The sequence below is a fragment of the Talpa occidentalis genome, unplaced genomic scaffold (assembly GCF_014898055.3).
Source record: "Talpa occidentalis isolate TD23 unplaced genomic scaffold, MPIMG_talOcc4v2.1 talOcc4.9, whole genome shotgun sequence".
Lineage (NCBI taxonomy): Eukaryota > Metazoa > Chordata > Mammalia > Eulipotyphla > Talpidae > Talpa > Talpa occidentalis.
Window position 1 is genome coordinate 20,165,838 of NW_023605305.1, and position 21,683 is coordinate 20,187,520.

Below are 21,683 nucleotides of genomic sequence, written 5' to 3' on the forward strand. Positions count from 1 at the left end.
TCTCCTCTTACTCAGCTCCAATTGCAGGTAGTCCCCAAGTACTCTAAATTCTACCTCCTTAACAACCCCCCAGTCTAGCCAGGGCCCCTCTTTCTGATTACTTACAACAACCACATGGCAGGTGTCCCAACTCTGCTCTTGCCTTGTTCAATGTGTCTTCCCTTTGAACCTTTTAAATCACTCACCTGATTTTACGGCTGCCCGGCCTTCCCCAGATGTTTCCTAATGACCTACAAAGTCCAAGCTCCCTGCTACCAGGCCTTCCTTACAAGAATCTCCATTGCCTGACACTCCCTGCCCCTCTAGCACCCCCACCCACCCCATTTGCCCATGTCCCAGCCCCAAGGCTTTAGCCATTCCTAAAATCAGCCATGCTCTCTGCCCCTTCCCTCTAGGCCTTTGGGTACGCTACCCTTTCTGCTAGGAACAATGTCCTTCTCCCTCTTTGTCTGGCATTTTCCTAGCTGTCCTTCAAAACTCAATCCAGTTTCAGATCTTACAATCTTCACCAGTGCCATTCAGAGTGCCTGGCACATGGCGGGAATTCAGTAGATCTTGGCTGAATGTTGGACAGGGTGGATGAAGGATGGAGGGAGGATGGATGGAGAGAGGGACAGGAGGAGGACAGGTGGATGGAAGGATGGAATGAGGGAAAGATAAATGAAAGGAAGCATGGAGGGAGAGAGGATAGATGGAGGATGGAATAATGGAGAGATGAGTACAGGGAGGGAGCGGGGATGCTTGAGTAGGTGCTCAGTAATTTGTGTGGGACAGACCCAAAGGTATCTCTCCTGGACTTCATTATCTGAGTTCCTTAAAAAAAAAAAAGCCTTCTCTGAGTTATGATTTAATGTTATGCTCTGTCTTCAGAGAACCCTGATGTGAGAAACTGACCAACTTAATGGCATTTCTGTCTTTATGAAAACAGAATTGAATATATTGCCCACTCTGTCACTCAGTGTCCTTTATACAAGGACTCATGATAAATTCATGCTTGGGGTTATTTCCAGGAAACATTTTGTCTCTGCAGATGAAGATGTGTATTTTCTGCTGTCAAAAAATAAAAACTCTGCCATCCGACGTGTTTCCATTTTTGCTTGAGCTGACAAATAGGGATACCCAGTTTTATTACCTTATTACTTCCATGTGTTCTGACCATTCAGGTGCCTCAAAGTAGCAACTCTTTCTGTTTTCCTTAGATGGAGTCACTTTTTGCTTTACTCTTCCATGCTGTAATTTTTACCTTTTAATCTGAAAGCCCTCTCAAATCATCTCAGCAGCAAGTACCTTAAATCTTAATGAATGCATACTGGTAACCAACGTCCTGGCATGAAAACTATGGAAGGAAAGGCAGAACTCAGAATTTCTAGTGGAGAGGAATCCCATCGAGAGCCTCTCCAAGAATTTCTGGGGTAGCTATCGTGACAGGGCCCGGCAGGACGACCAAAGCAGGAGCAGAATGTCAACTGGATTCCGACTCTTGCTACCTTATTGTATCTTGCTTGGAATAACAGCTTCCAAGCTGCCACAGCTTCTATGTCTGCCATAGCTGCCAAGACATAGTCTCTCTCTCCACCAGCTATGGCCTTCCTTTTCCCTAACTTCATTTCTTTTTTTTGTATTTATTTATTTATGCATAGAAGAACTGGGGCACAGGCCAGAGATGCGGGGGGTGAGAGAATTCACCAGAGACAGAGCAGGTAACAGAATAGACAGACTGACTGAAATACACTGCTGAGGGGAGCAGCGGGCACAGCAGGAGAGGTCTGCTACACCATGTGGGTTGCTCCCTGGCCGGCTGGGGATTGAACTCATGCTGCAGAGGCTGCGGATTGCTTCATAATATGGTGCTTAACCCCTTGCGCCACCAAGGAGGCCCACGGGAGCGATCTCACAGGCTCCAGTGTTTACAGCAGTATAAACAGTAACAATACTAATAATCACCGAGCCAGATACTGTGCTGAGAACTTCAAACATGCCTTTCCCTATTTGAATCTCTCCCCTCTGAACTACCGCTTTTCCCACTTTGCAGATGACAAAATGCTGGAGAATTTAGGCATGTACAGAGTCACACTAGTAGATAGAGCAGGAATTCAAATTCAATGTGTTTGTAAACACCATCCAAACTTAACAGTCTTCTCACATGTGGCAAGGAATAGAGGCAAAAATCCCCCTGGGAAGCTACAGGGTTTGCTGATGATGTTGCCAGAAGGGAGAAGTCCCAGAGTCATAGCTTTGCTTCTAGAACGCACTAGTGTCCTTACAAAGTCCTGGAAATGACTGGCTGCTTTGGAGCCAGATTCAGGTGCTAGGACCAGGCCCTAGGGAGGCCCATTTCCATGAAATAGCTCTACCCTCTTTGTCCTCCAGGTCTGATGGTTTGTCTGTAAGAAATGTGCTTGGCATATGGACCCACTTCTTATCCCCACTAGGCACCATCAGCATGAGAACATTTTTTTTTAGGGGCCTACCAAGAAGTTTGAGGCCTGAAAACATTTTTGTAACAGCTCCACAATTCAAAGAGGGAAAGCAACATGGAAATCAGTAAATATTTAATTAAATGCCAAATCTAACATTATGTCAACTTCATTAACTGTTGAATTTAGTAGTCATAAAATTTTCATTACATTTGATAACAATTTGTAGGTTGGAGTTTTCTCACTGTGCAAGATTCCCCCGGGTAGGCACGGCAATTGGGGAGAAATCATAGCCAACCGAAAATTAAATAAATTACTCATGGCCAAAACTTTCAAAAGCAAAATGGCAAAAACCTTCTCAATTTTTTTTTTTTTTTTAACAGTCCCAAAGTACTATTTGTGGTGAGAGGTGGGTGTGTTTCAGATATGTTAAATGAGAATTGAGTCTCCCAAAGTAGGCTGGCTTAGGAACTATAGTGATCTGAGGGGAGCTGAGGCTGCATCCATTTCTCTGAGTTCTCCAAACCCCCTGTGTTTGTGTGAGTGACAGAAGCCAGGGGCATGGAGTCTTTGGCTAGAGAATAGGTAGGAAGAACTGCCTCCTCCTGGGGTTTTCTTAGTTCCAACTAGAGAAGGCCAGAACCCCAGAATCCTAAATAACAAGAGCTAACATTCAATGGGTGTGGAGCACAGTCCAGACTGTGCTAAACACGACACATTTATTATCTCAATTGTCACAAAACAGCAATATGAGGTCAGTGTTTTATTATCCCTGTTTCACAGATGAGCAAACGGTGGCATAAAGAGGTTAAACAATTTGCCCTGGATAATAGGGGTAGGAGGGGTAAGTTAAGAATGTGTTCAAACTAAAAATAACTTAGTGATGGTGTCTATGGCCACTGAATGCTTTATTCAAGCTCTAAAAAAGGTAGGGACCAGGACTATCTTCATATATAGATACAGTTACATGTAGGTATAGATTCAGCACCGTCAAGGTGTTGAAGATGGAATAGTGAATATATATGTATATTTCATATATATGTGCAAGTGCTGGAGGAACATAACCACATATTGGAAGGAGGCTAGAATAAGCTGGGTTTTTCTCACATCTGCTGTGTTTCAGGTACTTAGAGCATTCAGGAATGCTCTACCCGCTTTGCTAGCCTGTGCCAATGCCTAAGCTAGAGGTCTTATTCATCTCCTAGCCCTAAGCCTGGACCACATGGTCCATGGTAGGTGGTCAAAAATGAATAAAGCCTAGAAGGGCTTAGTTGATGACTTGAATCCATTCCTCCATCATACAATTTCCCAGGGCAGCAAAGCTCTCTCTCCCTATACATAGCACAAAGACTGTTATTTAGAAACTCCAGTGGCATACATTTCAGCGTAATCAAAGGGAACTAATACACTGCACTTTTATGTGTCTCTCATGTGCCAGGTGCTGTTCTAGGGACTTTGCATGTATAAAATAAGTGCCACTGAGCCCTTGAAATGTGGCTAAGGTAATTAGAAAACAGACATTTTCATTTAATTTACATTAAATTAAAATTAAAATAGCCACATGTGGGTAGTGGCTACCATATTGTATGTAACTTTATGCTATTTCTAAGTAAGTATACCACTTATGTTTTTGATAGAATCTTCTAGAAACTTCAGCTGTGTCCTGAGAAACATGCCTCTATCTTTCTTCCCTATTCCTGTTGTTTTTTTTTTTGTTGTTGTTGTTGGTTGGTTGGTTGGTTTTGTCTGTTTATTTTGTAATCCTTTCTAGTTTAGCCCATTGTCTGGTCTCCTGTTTAAGGAGCAAGAAAATGGAAGGAGTGAATGAGCTGGCTAACGTTCCCACATCCTGGGGCCTGGGCAGGTCATTGGCCTTCTGCTCCAAGCATAGGTGTTAGCCAACCAAATGCCAAGCAGCACAAACACTGAGTGACATTTTCAGAACTATTAATATTTCATCAGAAATGATCACTTTTCTTTAAATACACTATCTTAAAAGGTTTTCTACATTCTTAACTATAATTTTATTCAGTCTAGGTCCTCGGAATTTTCCCCAAAGGAGCACATCTTCAATTTTATAATGAAAATCAAAGGGGAATGAAAAGCTCAGATTTCAAAATTTAGAGTCAACATTTCCAGGCACTCAGCCCCTCTGTAAAGAGCAAGTTTGCATATTGGGCCAGGCACTTTACATACAGTATAACATTAATTCATCCAACACATTTTTATTGAGTGCCTACTATGTGCCAGGAATTTGATCTTCATAATAAATTCATAACACCATCCTGCAGAAAAGCATTCTTTTTCATGCAACTCTTTCATGTCAAATGCCTCCTCAAAGAGGCCTACCTGGGGCCATCTCAGGCTGCTTGCTCCTTTGGCGAATTTCCAAAAGAACCCTAATTTCATCTATATTACTGCACATTTACTTGCTTTGCTAGTTAGTGATCTGTCTCTCTGGGAGACTATAGAGACTCCAGGAGAGCAGAGACCGGCCAGCAAGGTTCACCTTCATGCTTCCTCCTGCCCAACCACTCACCTGGCACAGTGCAAGGGCTCTTCTAGGGAACATGCACGTGAATGGGCAAAGTGAAAAAAAAGCTGTTAGGGTCACTATGGCTAGGAAGTGGCTGTGTCAGGATTCAACCCAGCCCTGTAACTACAGGCTGCTTTTTCATCTGTTTTTCTCCATGCTTTCCCTCCTTCTTGTCCCTCCTTTCCTGGGGGAAGGCTTGAACCATCACTAGAAGCTGCCGCCAGAGGGGAGGAACCGCTGAGCAGCAAGCAGCTTACTTAGCCCTTCTCCCTGCACCACTGGCCCCACCCCCTCTGCCACCAGTCAGCGCCTCCACCCCCACACCCCAGGCCTCCGGTTCCCTGCCCGCCCCCCCAAACCCCACCCCACGCCACCTGCTGACCAACAGAGCTACCAGGTCAGGCTGGGGGAAGCCTGGGTTTGAATCCCAGCTCTCCCCTTCCTAGCGGGGCCTTGGGCAGACACCGCTGTTGCCTCAAATGTAGAACGATAATAAATAACGGTAGTAACTTCACGAGCTTGAGCTTCTTAGGACTGACTAGGACAACACAGCCCAGCGGCTGGCACCCAGCAAGCGCCCACACGGCAGCGGTTGGGGAAGACCAGGCCATCAGCAGGGGCGCGCTGTGTGCCCAGCGAGGGGTGGGGAGAGGCGAGTGGAGAAGCGGTGCCCTCGACCTCGAACCTGGAAAGCCGAACACGCCAACCCCCATCCCCACGCCACCCCACCCCCACCCGCCGGAGGGCCTTGGGCACCGAACCTGGGGCGCCCCGCGCACCGAGCCGTTGCGTTTGAAACCCACAGAGGAATTCCAGCGCCGGGCGAGGAGAAGGGTGTGGTGGGAGTCGCCGGCACACAAATCGACCTAAGCCGCCCAGCGGGGCGCGGAGACAGCGCCCCTTGAAGGCACTTGGTCCCTTCTCCGGGCCGAGCGCGCTGCCCGCCACGGGAGGGGCCCGTCGGGGTGGCCGGGGGCGCCGGGGGCTGCGGGCGGCCTCACGCCAAGGACTTCCCCGCCGTGGGCAGCAGAGGGGCACTGGAGAGCGACCCCCGGGGGACAGTGTGCGAGCCCAGGGGGGACCTGCCTGCCGGGGGCGGAGGGCCATTGGCCCTCAGGGGGCGCGGGTCGCTGGGAAGGCCAGAGAGGGCATCTAATGGCGGGCTCCTGCCCCTGCGGTGCCTAGCACAGTGCCAGGCCGCACCCAGCCATCCCCTAGGCTTAGCGGGGAGAATGGGCTGAGCCCCAGGGCTGCAGGGTGTCAGGGCTTCTCGCAAGGGGGGAGTGCCAGGGACTGTGGGGAGAGCCAGCCCTCCCCCTCCAGCAGTTCCCAGATGTCATTCTGCCCGCCTAGGCGCCTGGTTCCTGAGCTCAGGGGGATTCCACAGTTACTAAGCTACTGGTTTTTGTTGACTTTTAAATATTTTCTTCTAAGGGAGAGGGGGAGGGGGGCCAAAGTCAGGAAAGAGCAAATAAAAACAAATCAAAATAAGCTCCCCCTCCCCAAAAGAAAGCTGTCCTCCATCCCCCACTCACACACAAATCCAAGACCTCTGAGCACAGGAACCTTGCTGGAGCAACAGCCGGACAGAACTGAACTATTTCTGCCCCATCCGCCTCTCCCTTTCTGGTGAATGAGGGGTGGCGGTGGATGGTCCCCCTGTCTTCGAGCCCTGGGTGGACAAAAGGGCTTCCTGAAAGAGAGGAGGAGGATGGCCAGTGGCAACGGGCTCCCTTCCGCCTCGGCCCTGGTGGCCAAGCGCTCCTCCGCCCTGGGCCCGTTCCCCAGATACATCTGGATCCACCAGGACACACCCCAAGACAGCCTCGACAAGACCTGCCATGAAATCTGGAAGAGAGTTCAGGGTCTACCTGAGGCCTTGCAGCCCAGGTCCTCCAGGGAGCAGTTCTCTGCCCCCATGTCTGGGACTCCAGGAGACAACAGGCTCAGCTTCCAGGAAGAGTGAGTATCCATCCCCTTCCTGGGTGGCATCAGGGAGGAGGGAAGGGACCGGGTCTGACCTGGGAGAAGGTTCTGGTCTATCGTTCAGTCTGGTGAAACCCTACAGTCTGCATGCTTTTCCTCCATACCCCACCATCCTTTGTCCAGAGTTCTTGGTAGGGCTGACTGGGGTCCTAAAGTTGCATGGGGGACTGTATTCTGCTGCCCAGTAAGGGGGTATTTCTTATCCTGAAGACATAGGCAATGCAGATGTACACCTTAAAAGCTACCCAACACTGAGGCAACAAGAAGATCCTTCCCCCAGCCACCCTCAAAGGCTAGGCGTTGGCACAGATGAGTGTGGTGGTTTTAAACCACATCTGGAATTCCCTAATACAGGGAGCAGCTGTCCCATTCAGCCTCCACAGAAGCCGCTGCAAGAGCACACATCAAAATATTTACTGGGAAGGCATTGACATATTCAGAGGACATAATGGAAAATTAAAGTGCGGGAAGATGGCTGTAAATAGCCCGTTTCCTGGATGGGAAATCCTGTGTCTGGGAAACACAGAGCTAAATGTTTCTCCACCAGGGCAAAGTCAGGCAGATAATGTTGGGGATGGTTATTCACAAGGAGAGGATGGAGCAGAGAGAAAGAAGGGAGCTCGTTAGGAAGAAGCAAGTAAATCCGCCGTGGTTATTAATGCCACTGTTGAGCACTTGTTCAGTGCTTTGCATCTTCAAAGTGGGCTGCAAACATTAATTAATCCTCCCAGAGTCCCTATGAGGCAGGTATTAGTGTCCCCATTTTACAGATGGATTAAGTGTTAATAATTAAGTGCTAATTAAAGACTAAGTGATAATTAAGTGTTGCCTGTTCCGACACATGCTCCAGCTCAGTTCAGAGATGCTCTGGAGTGGGGGAACCATTCAAGCAATTATGCATTGCATCTGGTTTTGGGGATTTCTGCACAAGAGCTAAGAAGAAAGGCAGTGTATAACTGCTGCTCAGGTCTGTACTGCTTGCAATCTCTTTCCAGGCTTATGTACTTGCTGCAGATGAAGCTGAAAGGCCCTTTGGCTGTTACTGGCTCCCCTGCCCTGTGCTCAGCAGGACAGACTGGGATCGGAATGGCTTCTCTATAGCCAAATTCCTGCCGAGCAACCCTCCCATGGCACCAGCCCCTGTCTCCTGCCCATTACCATCTGCTCTGGACAGGGCCTTGGCAGGACGCCTGTGGGGGCTGTGTGCTGGGCCCTGAATGACCGAGGAGCGGCTTGTCCACTTTGTAGACTAAGGGTCAGTGGCCATTTCTAGTCGATGGCACCCTTTCTGCCAGGTCACACCGAGTTAATGGAGACAGACTCTACTTCCAGTCTGCACTTGGCCGAAAAGTGACCTGGCACACCTTTGGCCAGTTGCTTCACTCTATTTGGCCTTGATTTTTCTCATCTGCAAATTGAGGGTGATCTGCCCTACCTGTCTACCTCAGAGTTGATAAGGAGGATCAAATGTGATGGGAGGCAGGAAACTGAAAGATGCATTATCCAAATGAGGCTGTCCTTAAATGTCACCCTGAGGATTTAAGGGTTTTTTGTTGTTGTCCTTGTTGTCTTCGACCTGGGATTTTCAAACTATGCTTAGAGACCCTAGAGTGCTTTGGGGACCACCCTAGAATCAAGTGACCTAGTTGTTGGGCCAGATGCTCATTTCAACCAGAGCTGTTTTGATTTTTATCAGTTTGGCTTACTGGAGTTCTGAGTAAAGGCTGCTTTTGAAAAAAGGTTCTATTACTGAGAGAAGAGCTCGGAAACCACCGACTTAGATGAATAAATGGTATCATAATCGTGTAGATATCAACCAAGCAGAACACAATGAGCTATTCTCGAAATAAAAGCAGCTGTGATGGTGGAGTCAGAGAACTCTGATTTCAGATCGCATTTCAGCCTGTGCCAGCTACAGACTTGCTTAATTTGTGTGAGCTTCAGTTTCCTCATCTGCCAAAGGGAGATGATTACTATGCATTTCGTAGGGTTGTTGGGATGATTAAATGGGATATTGAAACATTCCTGGTAATAATGAGGATTTGTAAAGATTCCTTGTAATAACGATGATGATTTCTTTAAGCCCTACAATTATTACATGAGGTAGGTACTATTTTAAACTCCCCCTCTCTTTACTTTTTATTATGCAAATTTGCAAATGCATAAAAGAGAGTGGTATAGTGAATATTTGTCTATGTGTCTATCACTGAGTTGCATTAATTATCAAATTTGAGCTGCTATTGTTTCAACTCCTCCCTCCCCTGTTTTTAAATGAATTCCTGTTTATAGATAAAGGAACAGGTTTAGAGGGGTTAATTCTTTGCTTGAGGCCCTATGGTTTGGAAGTGATGTACTTAAGAAAGCAAACCCAGAACCACTATGGGATGGCATTGACTATCTTCTCCTAGAAATTGAGGCATCTTTTTGAATAGGCAAAATATTTGACTGTCTGTCCTATGTCCTAAATGATGACCTATTAGGAAAGAGATCTCAAATCCAGGGAGCTGTCCAGCATCTTTCTAGATGGCTGCAGGCCCACAAGACGCCTCTCAGCTAGTCTTTCTATGGCTTAATTTTTAAAAAAGATTTATTTATTTATGCATACAAGAACTGGGGTACAGGCCAGAGGTCCGGGGGGCGGGGAGGATTCACCATAGACAGAGTGGGGAACAGAACAGACAGATTGACTGAAAAACACTGCTGAGGGGAGACAGGAGAGGTCTGCTGCGCCCTGTGGGTAGCTCCCTGGCTGGGAATCAAGGGGCTCAAACTTGTGCTGCAGAGGCTGCGGACTGCTTCATAGGTTGCGTCTTAACCCCTTGCGCCACCAGGGAGACCTTATGACTTAATTTGCAGATCTGATTTTGGTGATGTTTTCTGCTATCCGTGGCTAGATAAGTAAATTCTAAAACTCTTGTTACCCCCCCCCCCACCAATTTTTTCTTGTCTCTATCCCTGTAGATATTGTAGAAACCCAGACATCTCAAGGACAGGGTACAAGGATTTTTCATCTGTTTGAGTCCCCTTCCTCTACATCCTTGCCAAGTGGGGAGCTGTCTGTACACTTTCTCAGATGGGGAGCTCATCACTTACCTTAAGTATCTGCTTCCTTTGTCCTGAGCCCTGATTGTCATAAGGCCATTTTCTTCCTGAACTGAATCTTTTCCTATCAAGCTAATACCCATTGATCTGGATTCTGCCCTTAGGGCTCCAGACCAAATCTATCTTCTCTTTCTCTCAATAGCTCTTTAGATATGAAAAGATGACAACAATATTCTTCCTGGGATTTCTTGTTTCTACAAGCTGAGTGTCTCTGGTTTTCTCTGTTTCCTCCTCACGTGCTAACGTGGTTCCTTTCCTGCCCATGCTGCTGGTCCTGTGGCACTGCAGTAACCAGAACAAGGACAGTCACCCAGGTGCGATCCAATCCATGCAGATTGGGTTCTCACTGTCTATATTCTGTATTCCTGTTAAGGTGATTCATACTACATTTGCTTTTCTCCCCAAACTGACTTCACCCCATGGACCCATTTTGAGTTCATTCATCATTTTATTCATTCATTCAGTTACTTGTTCAGCAAATATTTACCAAGCATCTACTGTGTGCCTGGCACTGTGTTAAGAGCTAGTGAGGTAGAGCTATGAGTCTGAGAAGGTCCTGCCTTGCTACATTCAAGTAGGGAAGGAAAACAGAATATGAATAACTCAAAAAAAAAATGATAACTTAAGAATGTGCAGAGAGCTGGTATTCCTGACGTAGGGAGCCAATATTAAACACATACAAGTAAACTAGATAATTTCAGTAGCAACAAGTGCTTAAATGGAAATAAAGTCAAGTAAAGCACCAGAGATAGCAACTTCAGAAGGGGAGGGCAGGAAAGGACTCTCTGACGAGAGGGGATCATTTGAACCGACCCCTGAAGACCTAGAAGGAGCCAATCAGGTGAACATGCAGGGAAGGACATCCAGGCAGAGAGAGCGCAACCTCGAGGACACTGACGTTGGAGTGGCTGGGGAGGGGCCGTGAAGGGTGCACATGGGGTGAGATGATATTAGGCGGCAGGCAAGTCTTAGAAGCCTGGAGTTTCATGGTGGGGAGTACAGATTTTAGTCTCCATGTTATGGGATTTCTAGGAAAGGGTATAACATGATCACATTCACTAGTTTTTAAAGCTCTCTCCAGCTGCTGCATGGAAATAGTTTGCAGGCGTGGAGAGAGGAATTTGGGAGAGCTCTGGGAAGATGCTACAGTAGTCCAGGTGAGGCTTGATGGTGGTGGAGGCCAGACCAAAGTGGTTGCTGTGGAGATGGAAAAAGCAAGGGATTTACTTCCAAAATTGTATTTTGAGAGAAGTCAGTGGGACTGCTGAGGATGCACAAACAGAGACCTCAAAGCTGAAACAAGACTTTGGCTTGAACCACTGGTTGAAATGGTGCCCTTTACTAGGTCGGGAAGAAAAGGGGAGAAATAGGCTTCTGGGGAGAAGTCAATAGTTCTGTCTAGTATCAATTAAACTCCAGAATTATGTTCAGTTATCTTTTAATTAGTCTTACATTTGGGCTCAGAGAATTGTGGCAAGCCACTTACTGACTCATATTCCACAATTATTCATTCATCCCACACGTCACTGAAAGTTCACGGCCCCAGAATGGGGGCTTAGATTTGCTGTTGACTCCCATTGCCCTGACTATGAAATGGCATTTTTTTTTATTCCTTCAACCAAGACTCACAGTTGTCTTCTTGGTGCTAGACCCTGTGCTGGGCCCCAGAGACATAGAAGCAGGCTGGGTGGAAGCCCTTCTTTCAAAGGAGTTCCAGCCCAGCAAGTGGGATGAACACACATGCATTTGGTAGCAGTGACATTTGACAAATGTTCCCTGTGCACCTGCTACATGTAAAACACTGGTGCAAAAGATGGGGCCTGTGTCCTCCTTCATGGACCTTCCGTGTCTTGAGAAAGGCAGATCACAACACAGTATGTTGATAAATGTTCGATGGAAAAACACCAGTACCATGGGGACACACTAAGGGGACTCATGTCCAGCTTGGGGGCCAGGGAAAGCTTCCAGAGGAGACAGAGGGAGGTGAGCTAAAAGGTCAAGAATCAAGTCCCCAGAACCGTGAGTGTGATGGAAGACACAGCTCCCAGGATTGATCATAACTGTCTGTCGGGGGTGGGGGTCAGTTCTTGTGAGGGGGTCACCTGGCTTTGATCATAACTGTCTGTCAGTGTCCTGGGGGGGGTCAGTTCTTGTGAGGGGGTCACCTGGCTTTGATCATAACTGTCTGTCAGTGTCCTGGGGAGGGTCAGTTCTTGTGAGGGGGTCACCTGGCTTTGTACGCCACCATGTGTCAGCAGCCCTACTCCCCCACTTGACCATGGCTCCTCTAGGCCAATGCTGTGTCTTTCATATCTTTGTCTGCCCAGTGCCTGGATGAGTTTCCGGCACTCGGTGGCCGTGCAGTGCACATGAGTGAATGAGGAAGGGACTGATGGATGCACCATAATGATGTCACCGCAGGGAAGGCCGTGAGACCCGGGGGTGACTGGGCTCCAAGGTAGCGGCCATAGACGTCAGAGGAAACGTTGGTGGACATAGGGACAGAATATCAATAAGCCAAGACGCTGCAGGTCGGTGTTGTGCCCCCTCCTTCTGTCTTAGGCTGCGCAGACGCGAAATAACATTTTCTGGAGCAGCTGTCATACGCCAGGCTCTGTACTTGAACTCTGTCTTAGCAACCCTTCCATTGTACAGATGAGGAAGCTGAGGCTCAGACAGGTTAAGTCACTTGTCCAGAGTCATCCAGCGTGGCGGGGGCAGAGCAGGAATGGGAACCCAGTGGGGCTTCTGAGCTGAGCTCTTTCCTGGATGCCCGGAGCCCTTGTGTCTGCTTAGCACCAGGAGCCATGAGCTGTGAAGGGAAGATGAATCGTGATTAACGCGTCCCACGTCCCGTGTCCCCCTTTTTAATTTAATTTTATGGTTTCAGTAGCTGTGTCGCAGGTTGTGGGGGCCTGCAGAGATGGGCCACCAGTGGTTTGGTTTAATCCCCTTTTTAATATCTTTGTTGCAACGTTCTTTCCAATTCAGCTCCCAAGTCACATTAAAAAAATACCTCTTCCTTGGGGTAAGCCTTCTCTTATTAAACAGATTCAAATGAAAAGTTTTAAAGATAATTTGAACAATAAGAATTACTCTGTAGCTCCCAGCCGAAGCTCCTTTATTGCTGTATTTATTCCCCAGTATTTCCCGTCTCATTCCTCAGCTCACTGAATCCCTCACCCACAAGCCGTCCAAGCTGCTTCCAGGTTCTCAACGTGTGCTTTCCCTTGCAGGGGGACGGGGGTGTTAGCAGGGTGGTGGGGGGCCGGTGGAGGGCTCTCTCTTCCAAGTGCCAATCTGCTTTCTCCGGTTGTCCCGCCTGCCTCTGGGCACTGGCTGGGTGGAGCCGGCAGTGTCCACGCGGATCCACACCTGGCTGGGTGTCTCCAAGTGCAAGATAGATGGCAAATAGGCAAGTGGAATCCCGCTGGAGGCCGGGGGGGAGATGGTGGCGGTGGATTCCTGCTCTACCTGCAGGTGCCTGGGCTGCCTTTTCACCCGAGGGCCTTGTCTGCATGTGAAACGAGACCCGAAGGTGCCACCGCCTTGCTATAGAAAGTTCTCTGACATGTTGGGGGCCAAAGCTGAGGGAACTTCCTGCTTAAAAGGGATGCACTTTGAGTTCCAAGAAAGGCGAGGGAAGGAGCAGCCTTCCTGAGTTCTCGGCGTATGCCGGGGACACTGTAAAACGTCTAGGCTGCTATCTGGGAGAAGTGAGGCTGAGGGGCTTAACAGGATCACCTCCTCTTACCAGGCGGGCGTCTCCCACCATGGAGCAGATCAGGAGACTCATTCTGGGGTCTGGTTTTCGACCCCTGGCCAGCCAGGCCTGGGCTGTGAGGGGTCAGCAGGCCCCAGGCCTGCTGGGCAGCTCTCCCGCACCCGCACCCACACCCGCACAGCGTGCAGGGTCTCTCAGTCTGAGCTGCTAACATTTGCGTAGAGCTCCTTACAGTTTGCCAAGTGCTTTCACATTCATCATCGCACTTAATCCTCACGCAGCAGCTTTGAGAGTGGAGGAGGGGCGGGGGTGGGGAGGCCAAGCTTTCTGAAGGCCTCAGGCATCCCCTCCCAGAACAAACTCAGTGGGATTCCGGGTACCTTTGGGACACAGTAGCACAGGCCCTGGGATGGTGACTGAACCTGTAGGTTTGCTCGCTGCCCCTCCCCCACACCGAACAGGCCCCTCAGGGCGGGAGAGGTGGATTCACCATCCTCCCCAGGTTCGTCTCCTTTCTGCTGGTTCTCCACAAGGCTGTGGTGTGTGTGTCTGTGCACAGATGTGGGGCTGTGTACATGGTTCTAAGGGTGTTTGTGCATGTGTGTGTGCGCTGTGTGTGTGTTCATGGGTACATCCATGGTTATATCCTAAGTGCGTACATGGCTATGGTGTGTGTACATGACAGTGGAGTGTGTGCATGGCTAGGCTATGTAGGCATAGGTGTGGTGTGTTTGTGCATATGTTTAGTACATGTGTACGTGGGTGTGATGTGTCCACATGCGTTGATGTACGTGTGCATGGCTGTGTGTGGTACATGACTGTGGTGGTTGTGTGTGTGTGACGGTCGTGTGCTGAGTGTGCACGTGCATGGTTGTGGTGTGTATGCAGGGGTTGGGGTGTTTGTGTGTGTGCAGTGGTACGTGTCAAAGGCAGAGACTCAGGGCAGTTCAGTGAATCCTGGCTCTGGAGGTGAGGGCAGCTGGAGCAAGACATGGGGTAGCTATGACAGAGGTGGCAGTGCCCCTTCCCTCCACATTGTGCAGGGTGCTCCCTGGATGCTGTAACATGTGTCAGGGGAAAGAAGTTTTTTCCCTGCTCCCCATCTGGACAAGAAGACTCAGTGCCCAACACCTTCAACCCAAGTGAGGTAGGGGCCCCTGGAGAATGAAGCCAGCTGGACTCGGAGTCTCTGCTTCTGTGAAGTCCTCTCCTTGTCCAGCCCCTTGGTGCCTCCCCCCCGCCACCATGGCTCGCTGCCATGGCTCCTGAACGGCACTGTGGTGGACACCCGACAAAGTTCTGCCTTCTTCTGCCTTGTCCTCTTGGCTCCTGGCTGCTTTCTAGTTCCAGCAGGAAAGTGCCAGGCCCTGGTTTCCATGCATGAGGGATATTTCTTCCAGGGAACAGTCCAGAGAAATGCTCGGAGGGGTTGAGGCCTGAGCCAGGATCTGTGCTGGGTCTACTAGGTGCCAGGTCTACTTGGCAATTGCACCCACAACAGCCGTGAGGGACAGGTAGCAAATGAATTCCCAGTTGAGAAGGAGGAGACTGAGGCTCAGGAATTTTGAGAGACAAATTCTGGTTCACCAGGAGAGAAGCGTTGGAGCAGGAGTGGATCCCAGGCCCACAGGCCTCCTAGCCACTGCCCTCCACTTCCCAAAGCAGCAGAGAGGAGAAAGAGCAGGGGCTCAGCAGTCAGGGCACATCTCTGCTCTCTGATTGGGTGGTTTCTGCAATTCGCTTCCCTTCCTGAGGTCTTAGTTGCAGAGAAGGCCAGGGTTCAGGGAGCCAGCCTGGAGGCTAAAGAGAGGGATCTGCAGGAGATGGCCTCTGTTCACCCAGTTTGTCCCTCCTCAACTCTGTGTCCTTGGGGAAATGACCCAGCTTCTCTGTTGGCTCTTCACTTCAAAAACCGGGTCATGTTATCTGCGTTAGTTTTTGATACAAACCACCCCAAAGCTTAGTGCTCTCTACTCCGCTCCCATTTGTGTAGTTCGGCAAGGGGGCCACTTCATCTGGTAGGGGCTGGGCTTGACCGTGAGGCTGGGGCTCTCCACACAGCTGCCGCACTGGGTCTGGCTGACCGTTGGCCAGAACCTTGGGGTGTGTCATCCCCAGCAGACTTCTGGGCTCCTTCACATGCAAGAGAGTCCCAAGAGAAACAAGAGCTGAACCCTAATCCCCAAGAGCATTCCAAGTCTCTGCTATGACTAAAGCAAGGTGGGCTGAACCACCAGAGAGTCGGGGTACAGGAAGTGATCAAATGGGGCCATGACTTCAATCAGTCCACCATACTGCCTCCCCCACCAGCGCTGTTGTGGGCATTAAGACGAGATTTTTGCACATAGAGAGCTGAGCAATACCTGGTGGCCCAGTAGCTCTCCATAAGTGTTACTGTTTGGTGAGTGAGGCCTAGAAGCTCATTAGACAGCTTGCTGGAGGTCTGGCCTCCACAGAGTGGTGGGGATTTGAATCCAGTTTCCGCATCCAGAGCCCCTAGCCACTAGGCTCTGCTGCTTCACCCATGCAGACGTGGAGAAGGCAGACTGTCACCCACGGATGCGAGGTTGGCCTGTGAGCGGCTGGCCCTTCTCCGTCAGCTGTGAGCCCCATCCCACCGCTCCCCAGTTGCTTCCCCTCGCCATCCGCCATGCTCCCGGGCGCTGGGCCTGGTTGCATTTGTCGTTGGTCTGAAATGCCAGAGTGGGAAGGAAATATTTGTTTTGGTGTCCTCTTCCAGCACTAACAATTTCCTGCTTGCGTTTTTCTGTTGTTTGGCTCAGATGAATAGCAGTTTTCATCTTTGCTCTGTGTTATCATGTACACAGAACTGCTGTCGGGGAGCGAACAGCACGCTTGCTTAGTCATTATTCTGGGAAGGGGTGCCAGCCAGTCAATAGCCTTTATTTTCACACGACTCCATGCACTGCGAATGCAGAAATAATGCGGTGTTGGTGCACAGAGCCACCACCGACACACTCGTCCAGGAGGGGGTAGAGCAGAGGTGTGGCTACCGCCCCAGGCCGTGGCACCCGTCAGGGGAATTGGCTTCCTTCGTCAGAGCCGGGAGCTGGGTTAACCTCCCTCCATGATTCACTGTGACAGAATCTGTGGTAGATTTTATGGTTTTACCAACTCAAAGGGGAAAGCAAGTAGCATGGGAAAGATGCCAGGCTCAGCACAACTTCTTAGGAAGAGGAGACAAGGCAGACTTCAGGACACGCAGGTGAACCACCTTGCTGTTAAGTCTGGAGAGGGTGTAGGGAGAACGGAAACCTTGCTGTGGGTGGTGGGTTGCTGAGAGGCAGGGGACCATGGGTGGGGGCAGCTGTGGGGCTGCCTGTTGAGGTTGCAAGTTCTGAGACCCGGACCGAGCAGAGTGGTTGGTGTCACCTCGTCAGCTCGCAGCTATGCCAGGCCTGCGATGAGATGGGAGGCTGGACATGGAGCTAGAGCCGGACAGGTCACCACCAGCAGAAGGAGTCAGCAGCTTTGGGCAACAGGCTTCAAGAGCGGTGGGAGATGGACAAGACTTGGCCCACGGGCGCTGGGCCATCTGCCTGTTCAGCCAATGACTTGGCTGCACAGGAGTCCTGTAGCAACCAATGCTCCAGGCCCCAGGCCTCTGTGACAAGCAAGCCATGGTCCCTCCTACAGGACTGTTGTGTGGAGAGTAAAGGCACAAGAAAGAGGTGCCATTGGATTGTGATAAAAGCTAGAAAGAAAATAAACAGATCGTTGGAGCAGAGGTTGTCATGTGAGGGGGTGGGAGGCTTAAAAATGGGCAAGAAAGGCTCCTTTGAGAAAATGAAACTTGAACTGAGGCCTAAATAATGAGAGGGAGTCGGTTAAGGGACAATCTAGTTCATAAGAAATACAAAGGCCCTGGGGTTGAACAAGCCTGATATCTTCCAGAGTGCTGGGGTGAGGGGACGTGCAAGTGGACTATGCCCCTTGGCATAGTGCCTGGGGCTCAGAGGAGTCTGGATTCCTTGCCTGTGATGGGAACCCACCTGCGGGCTCACCCGGAGGGGCCAGTTTGATCTGAGTTCTGAGACAAGCTGCGCTCTGTGGGCCTGTAGTGTTCTCGGACAAATAAGAACAAGTGAATCTTGTTTTCTTGGGGACAGGGGTGGCAGGTGGGGGAGACCTCAATCAGGGACCGTGTGCTGGATCTTGACTGCAGTGAGGTGCTTGCGAAAGGCTGTCTTAGAGAAGTGGAGGGGTAATAGGGACTGGATTGATTTCTTCCCCCAAAATGTTGATCCAGGATTACTGTCAGGCTGGGGGGACGGTCCCTGCCAGTATCCCCAAGACTTGGCCCCAGACTCTCTCTGTTCAAGATTTCTATCCACAAATTGGCGTGAGTCTCAGAAGGCGTGCTCATAAGACATGCGGCTGATGTGGGGCTGGCAGGGACAGCTAATGCCACAAGACAGCACAGGATCCATGATGATCCACCCTGCTGCAGTGATGGGATGAGACCAGCAACACCCTGATTGCGTGGGATTGGGGAACAAAGCCCTGCACAGAGCAGGGGGAGCTCCCATCACTATCCTGGAGAGGAAGCCCCGCAGGGGTGGGAGGGGTTAGCAAGTCAGTTGGACCCTTTGGCATCTGACCCAGCCTCTTCACCTACAGATGACAAGGTCCTTAGCTTCTCTCAGGCTCACGTTTCCCAGCTGTAAAGTGGTGGTGACACTGTCCATTGCTCAGGGGCATGGAGAGGATTAAATGTGAGTGAAGGTGGTGCCTGGCTACTTGGCCGGCCTGTACTGGATTCATGATAAATGCATGAAATGGGGTTTGTAGAAGTTGTCCCAGGGATGGTGAGTGTCTGGGCAGCCTCTCGGTGCGCATGGAGCATCCACAGCTGGGAGAGGGGGCCTCTCTTGGCCCTCACTGCCCCTTCTGGGAACACCAGCTTATAAGAAACCCCATTCTATGATGTGCCCAGAGGAATGGAGGCTGTGTGAGCCTCTGCTGGGTGCTCTCCATTGCCGGCCCCCAGGTCTGGGGGCGCTAGGTGCGTCCTCACAGGGACTGAAAAGGGAGAGACCACCTGTGGGGTGTTTTTTGGTACAGGAACCCGGGGGTCTTTTAGAAGCTGTTTTGACTTCTCCCCGGAGCTATTGTTTTAGAAGATTCAGCAGAGATTTTTTTTTTTAAAGATTTATTTATTTATTTATACAAGCACTGGGTACAGTCAGAAGTGCAAGAGGGTGAGAGAATTCACCAGAGCCAGAGTGGAGAACAGAACAGGCAGACTGACGAAGTACACTGCTGAGGGGAGCAGCGGGCGTGGCAGGGGAGGTCTGCGCACCATGTGGGACCCTCACCTGGTGGCCGGGGATCGAACCGGCGCTGCAGAGGCTGCGGGCAGCTTCGCAACCCAGTGCTCAACAGCTGCGCCACCGGGGAGGCCCTCAGCAGAGATTTGTGTGGGTGCCTGTACTGTGTCCCGCTTTTATTTAGAACACAAAACAAATCAGAAACCAAGCCTAGACAAAAGCAGAGGGAGTCAAGCGCCAGGGAACCCCTGTACCTATAGCCCCAAGCAGCAGAGATCAGTGCCAGGCCTGTCTAGTCCATCTCCCAGCTCTGCCTGCCCTTGCTGGATGAAGTTTAAAGCAATGCTAGGCTTGCTTTTATCCACTTTAGTATGTGTCTCCAAAAATAAGGACTTTTATTTGGGTGGTATCAGTACAATCACAATACCTTATCACAAGTTAAAAATTAACATAATTGTTATGTCTTCTTTATTCAGAATAACTATTGCTATATAGTTTGCTTTGCAAATTATTTCGAGGGGAGTGACAAGAAGTGGAACTTCCGATGCCTGGTCTCTGAGGCTGGGTCTCTGAGGCTGATTGTCCCTGGGGACAGCGCAGTGAGAGTGGGGCCTGTTCATAGACAAGGGAAGGGGAGAGAGGGGGAGGAGGGGAGAGGGAAGGGAGACACCAAGAGCATGCCCCCCCCAACCCCCCACCCCCAGCCTCAGGTAAGAGCAGCATGCTCACCTGCACCAGCTCGCCAAGTGCTCACCCCAGCAGAGGTGGTGCTGCTAGCGTCACACCCATGTTATAAGGGAGATCCCTGAAGTCCCAGGGTCTGATGTGAAATAGCCAGTGACACCCGGATGCAGACCCATGTGCCTTTGGCCTGACTGAGCCTGCTCCTTCCAGGCACTGCTCCCTGCCTCCAAGCCTGGTGAGGCTGGTGTTCAGAAGGCACGGCTGTCCCCTTATTAGAACAGTGACACGGAACCATAGCGTTAGCTCTTTCCTGTGCTCTCCCGACTGCCCCCACTGCCCGACCCCTTTCCTATACCTCCCTCCATCCAATCAGGACCCAGTTACTAAGGGGTTAATGAGTGCTCAGCACAGCAGGCAGCCCCTGGCCCCCAGGCCCAAGAGAGACCCAGGCATTCCACAGTGGAATCCAGGATCCATGGACCCAGAGGGCTAGTGTGGACAACCTAGTGGACACCTGTGTCCCTTTTACTCTGTGCCAGATGTGCTTTGCCCCTCTGTGACTTCCTGTCAGCCACATGAGGACACAGGGGTACTGAGATGCTAGCTGTTCAGAGCGGGGAAGGGACAGAGCCAGGCGTGAGCTCCAGCCACCCACCCAGGCCCCTTTCTCATGCACTCTCCGCGCCCTGGACTGGGTGCTCAGGGCTGAGGGCTCCCTCTGGCCCCTTTGCTGCAAGGCCTTTATTGCTTCAGGTCCGGGGCATGACTGAAGAGGGAGGATGGACTGAAATTAAGGCCTGGTGCCCTCAGCAAGATGTGGTGTCAGGAGCAGAGGACTCAGCGTCCTGTCCCCGCACTGTGCTCTTGGTACCGAGTGTGCTGGTGTGCATAGAGCCACCATGTTCTCTCTTGAGTAAGCGACATATTGCTTTTACCTGAAAGGTGTTCTGTCCACTCCCATACCCCGGGGCTGTCTCCCCTGCAGAACCCCCCTTACTAAACTGGCCCTGGTGCTGTCTGTCTGTCTGTCTGTCTGACCTGTTTGCAGGGCACTGGAGTTCAGCAGCTACAAAGATGAGATCTCCCTGTTGGTGGAGCAGGAGTTCTTGAGCCTCACCAAAGAGAACCTCATCCTGGTGTCAGAGAGCCCTGGGGAGCTGGAGGTGCCGGGCAACTCTCCTGAGGGACCCAGACAGCCAGACCCAGGCGGCCTTCTTGGGCTGCCTTTGGTGGCAGGCAACAGTGAGCGCCCAGCAGCTGCCCTCACCGCCAGTGCCAAGCTTTTGGAGCCGAAGGTGACCATGTCCCTCATGAGCAGCCGGCAGGACTGCGATTCTGCCATGTCCACGGTCACGGGCATCCTGCGTGCTGCCAAGGTTAAGAGTGTCAAGGGGACAGAGGACGGGGGCCACAGCCTGGGCGTCTCTAACTCAGAGATCAGCAAGCTCCTGGCCCAGTTCCCCCTGAAGTCCGCAGAAACGTGCCAGGACCCCGACAACAAGATGGTGCTGGAGGGGACAAGAGTCATCAAGGACTTCCTGCAGAACAGCATGTTCAATGGCCCTGGACCCAGGGAGCCCGCTGGGCTGGGCCCATTCCTGCTGCTGCCGCCCCCCACCTCTCCTGCACCCCCTGACAAGCTCCCTGAGCTCCCTGCCCAGAAGAGGCAGCTCCCAGTATTCGCCAAGATCTGCTCCAAGCCCGAGGCTGACCCTGCTGTGGAGGGGCACCACCTGATGGGTGAGTGGGGCTGAGAGCAAGGCTAGAGAGTGACCTACAGGAAGGGGCATTTACCAGAAAGCCCATCGGGCAGTGGCAGGCCTGGTGCACAGCTCCTCCATGCAGAGGAGGACACCGAGGGGCAGGCACATTCCAGCCCCTGCAGGCCCCCTTTGGTGAGGCCAGCATGGAGGGACAGCCTGGGTGGCACACCGACATGCTCT

At 50.9% G+C, this 21,683-nt stretch overlaps 1 protein-coding gene across 1 annotated transcript in view; it reads left to right on the top strand.

The window, feature by feature from the left end:
* Nucleotides 1–5,966: 5,966 nt before the first annotated feature.
* Nucleotides 5,967–21,683, top strand: part of CUNH1orf94 (chromosome unknown C1orf94 homolog) — a 32,216-nt gene continuing 16,499 nt past the window's right edge. The window contains exons 1-2 of the mRNA XM_037500242.2: nt 5,967–6,915; nt 20,789–21,480. Coding sequence (XP_037356139.1) covers nt 6,587–6,915; nt 20,789–21,480 — 1,021 coding nt within the window. The 5' untranslated portion in view covers nt 5,967–6,586. The remainder of the gene's footprint in view (nt 6,916–20,788; nt 21,481–21,683) is intronic.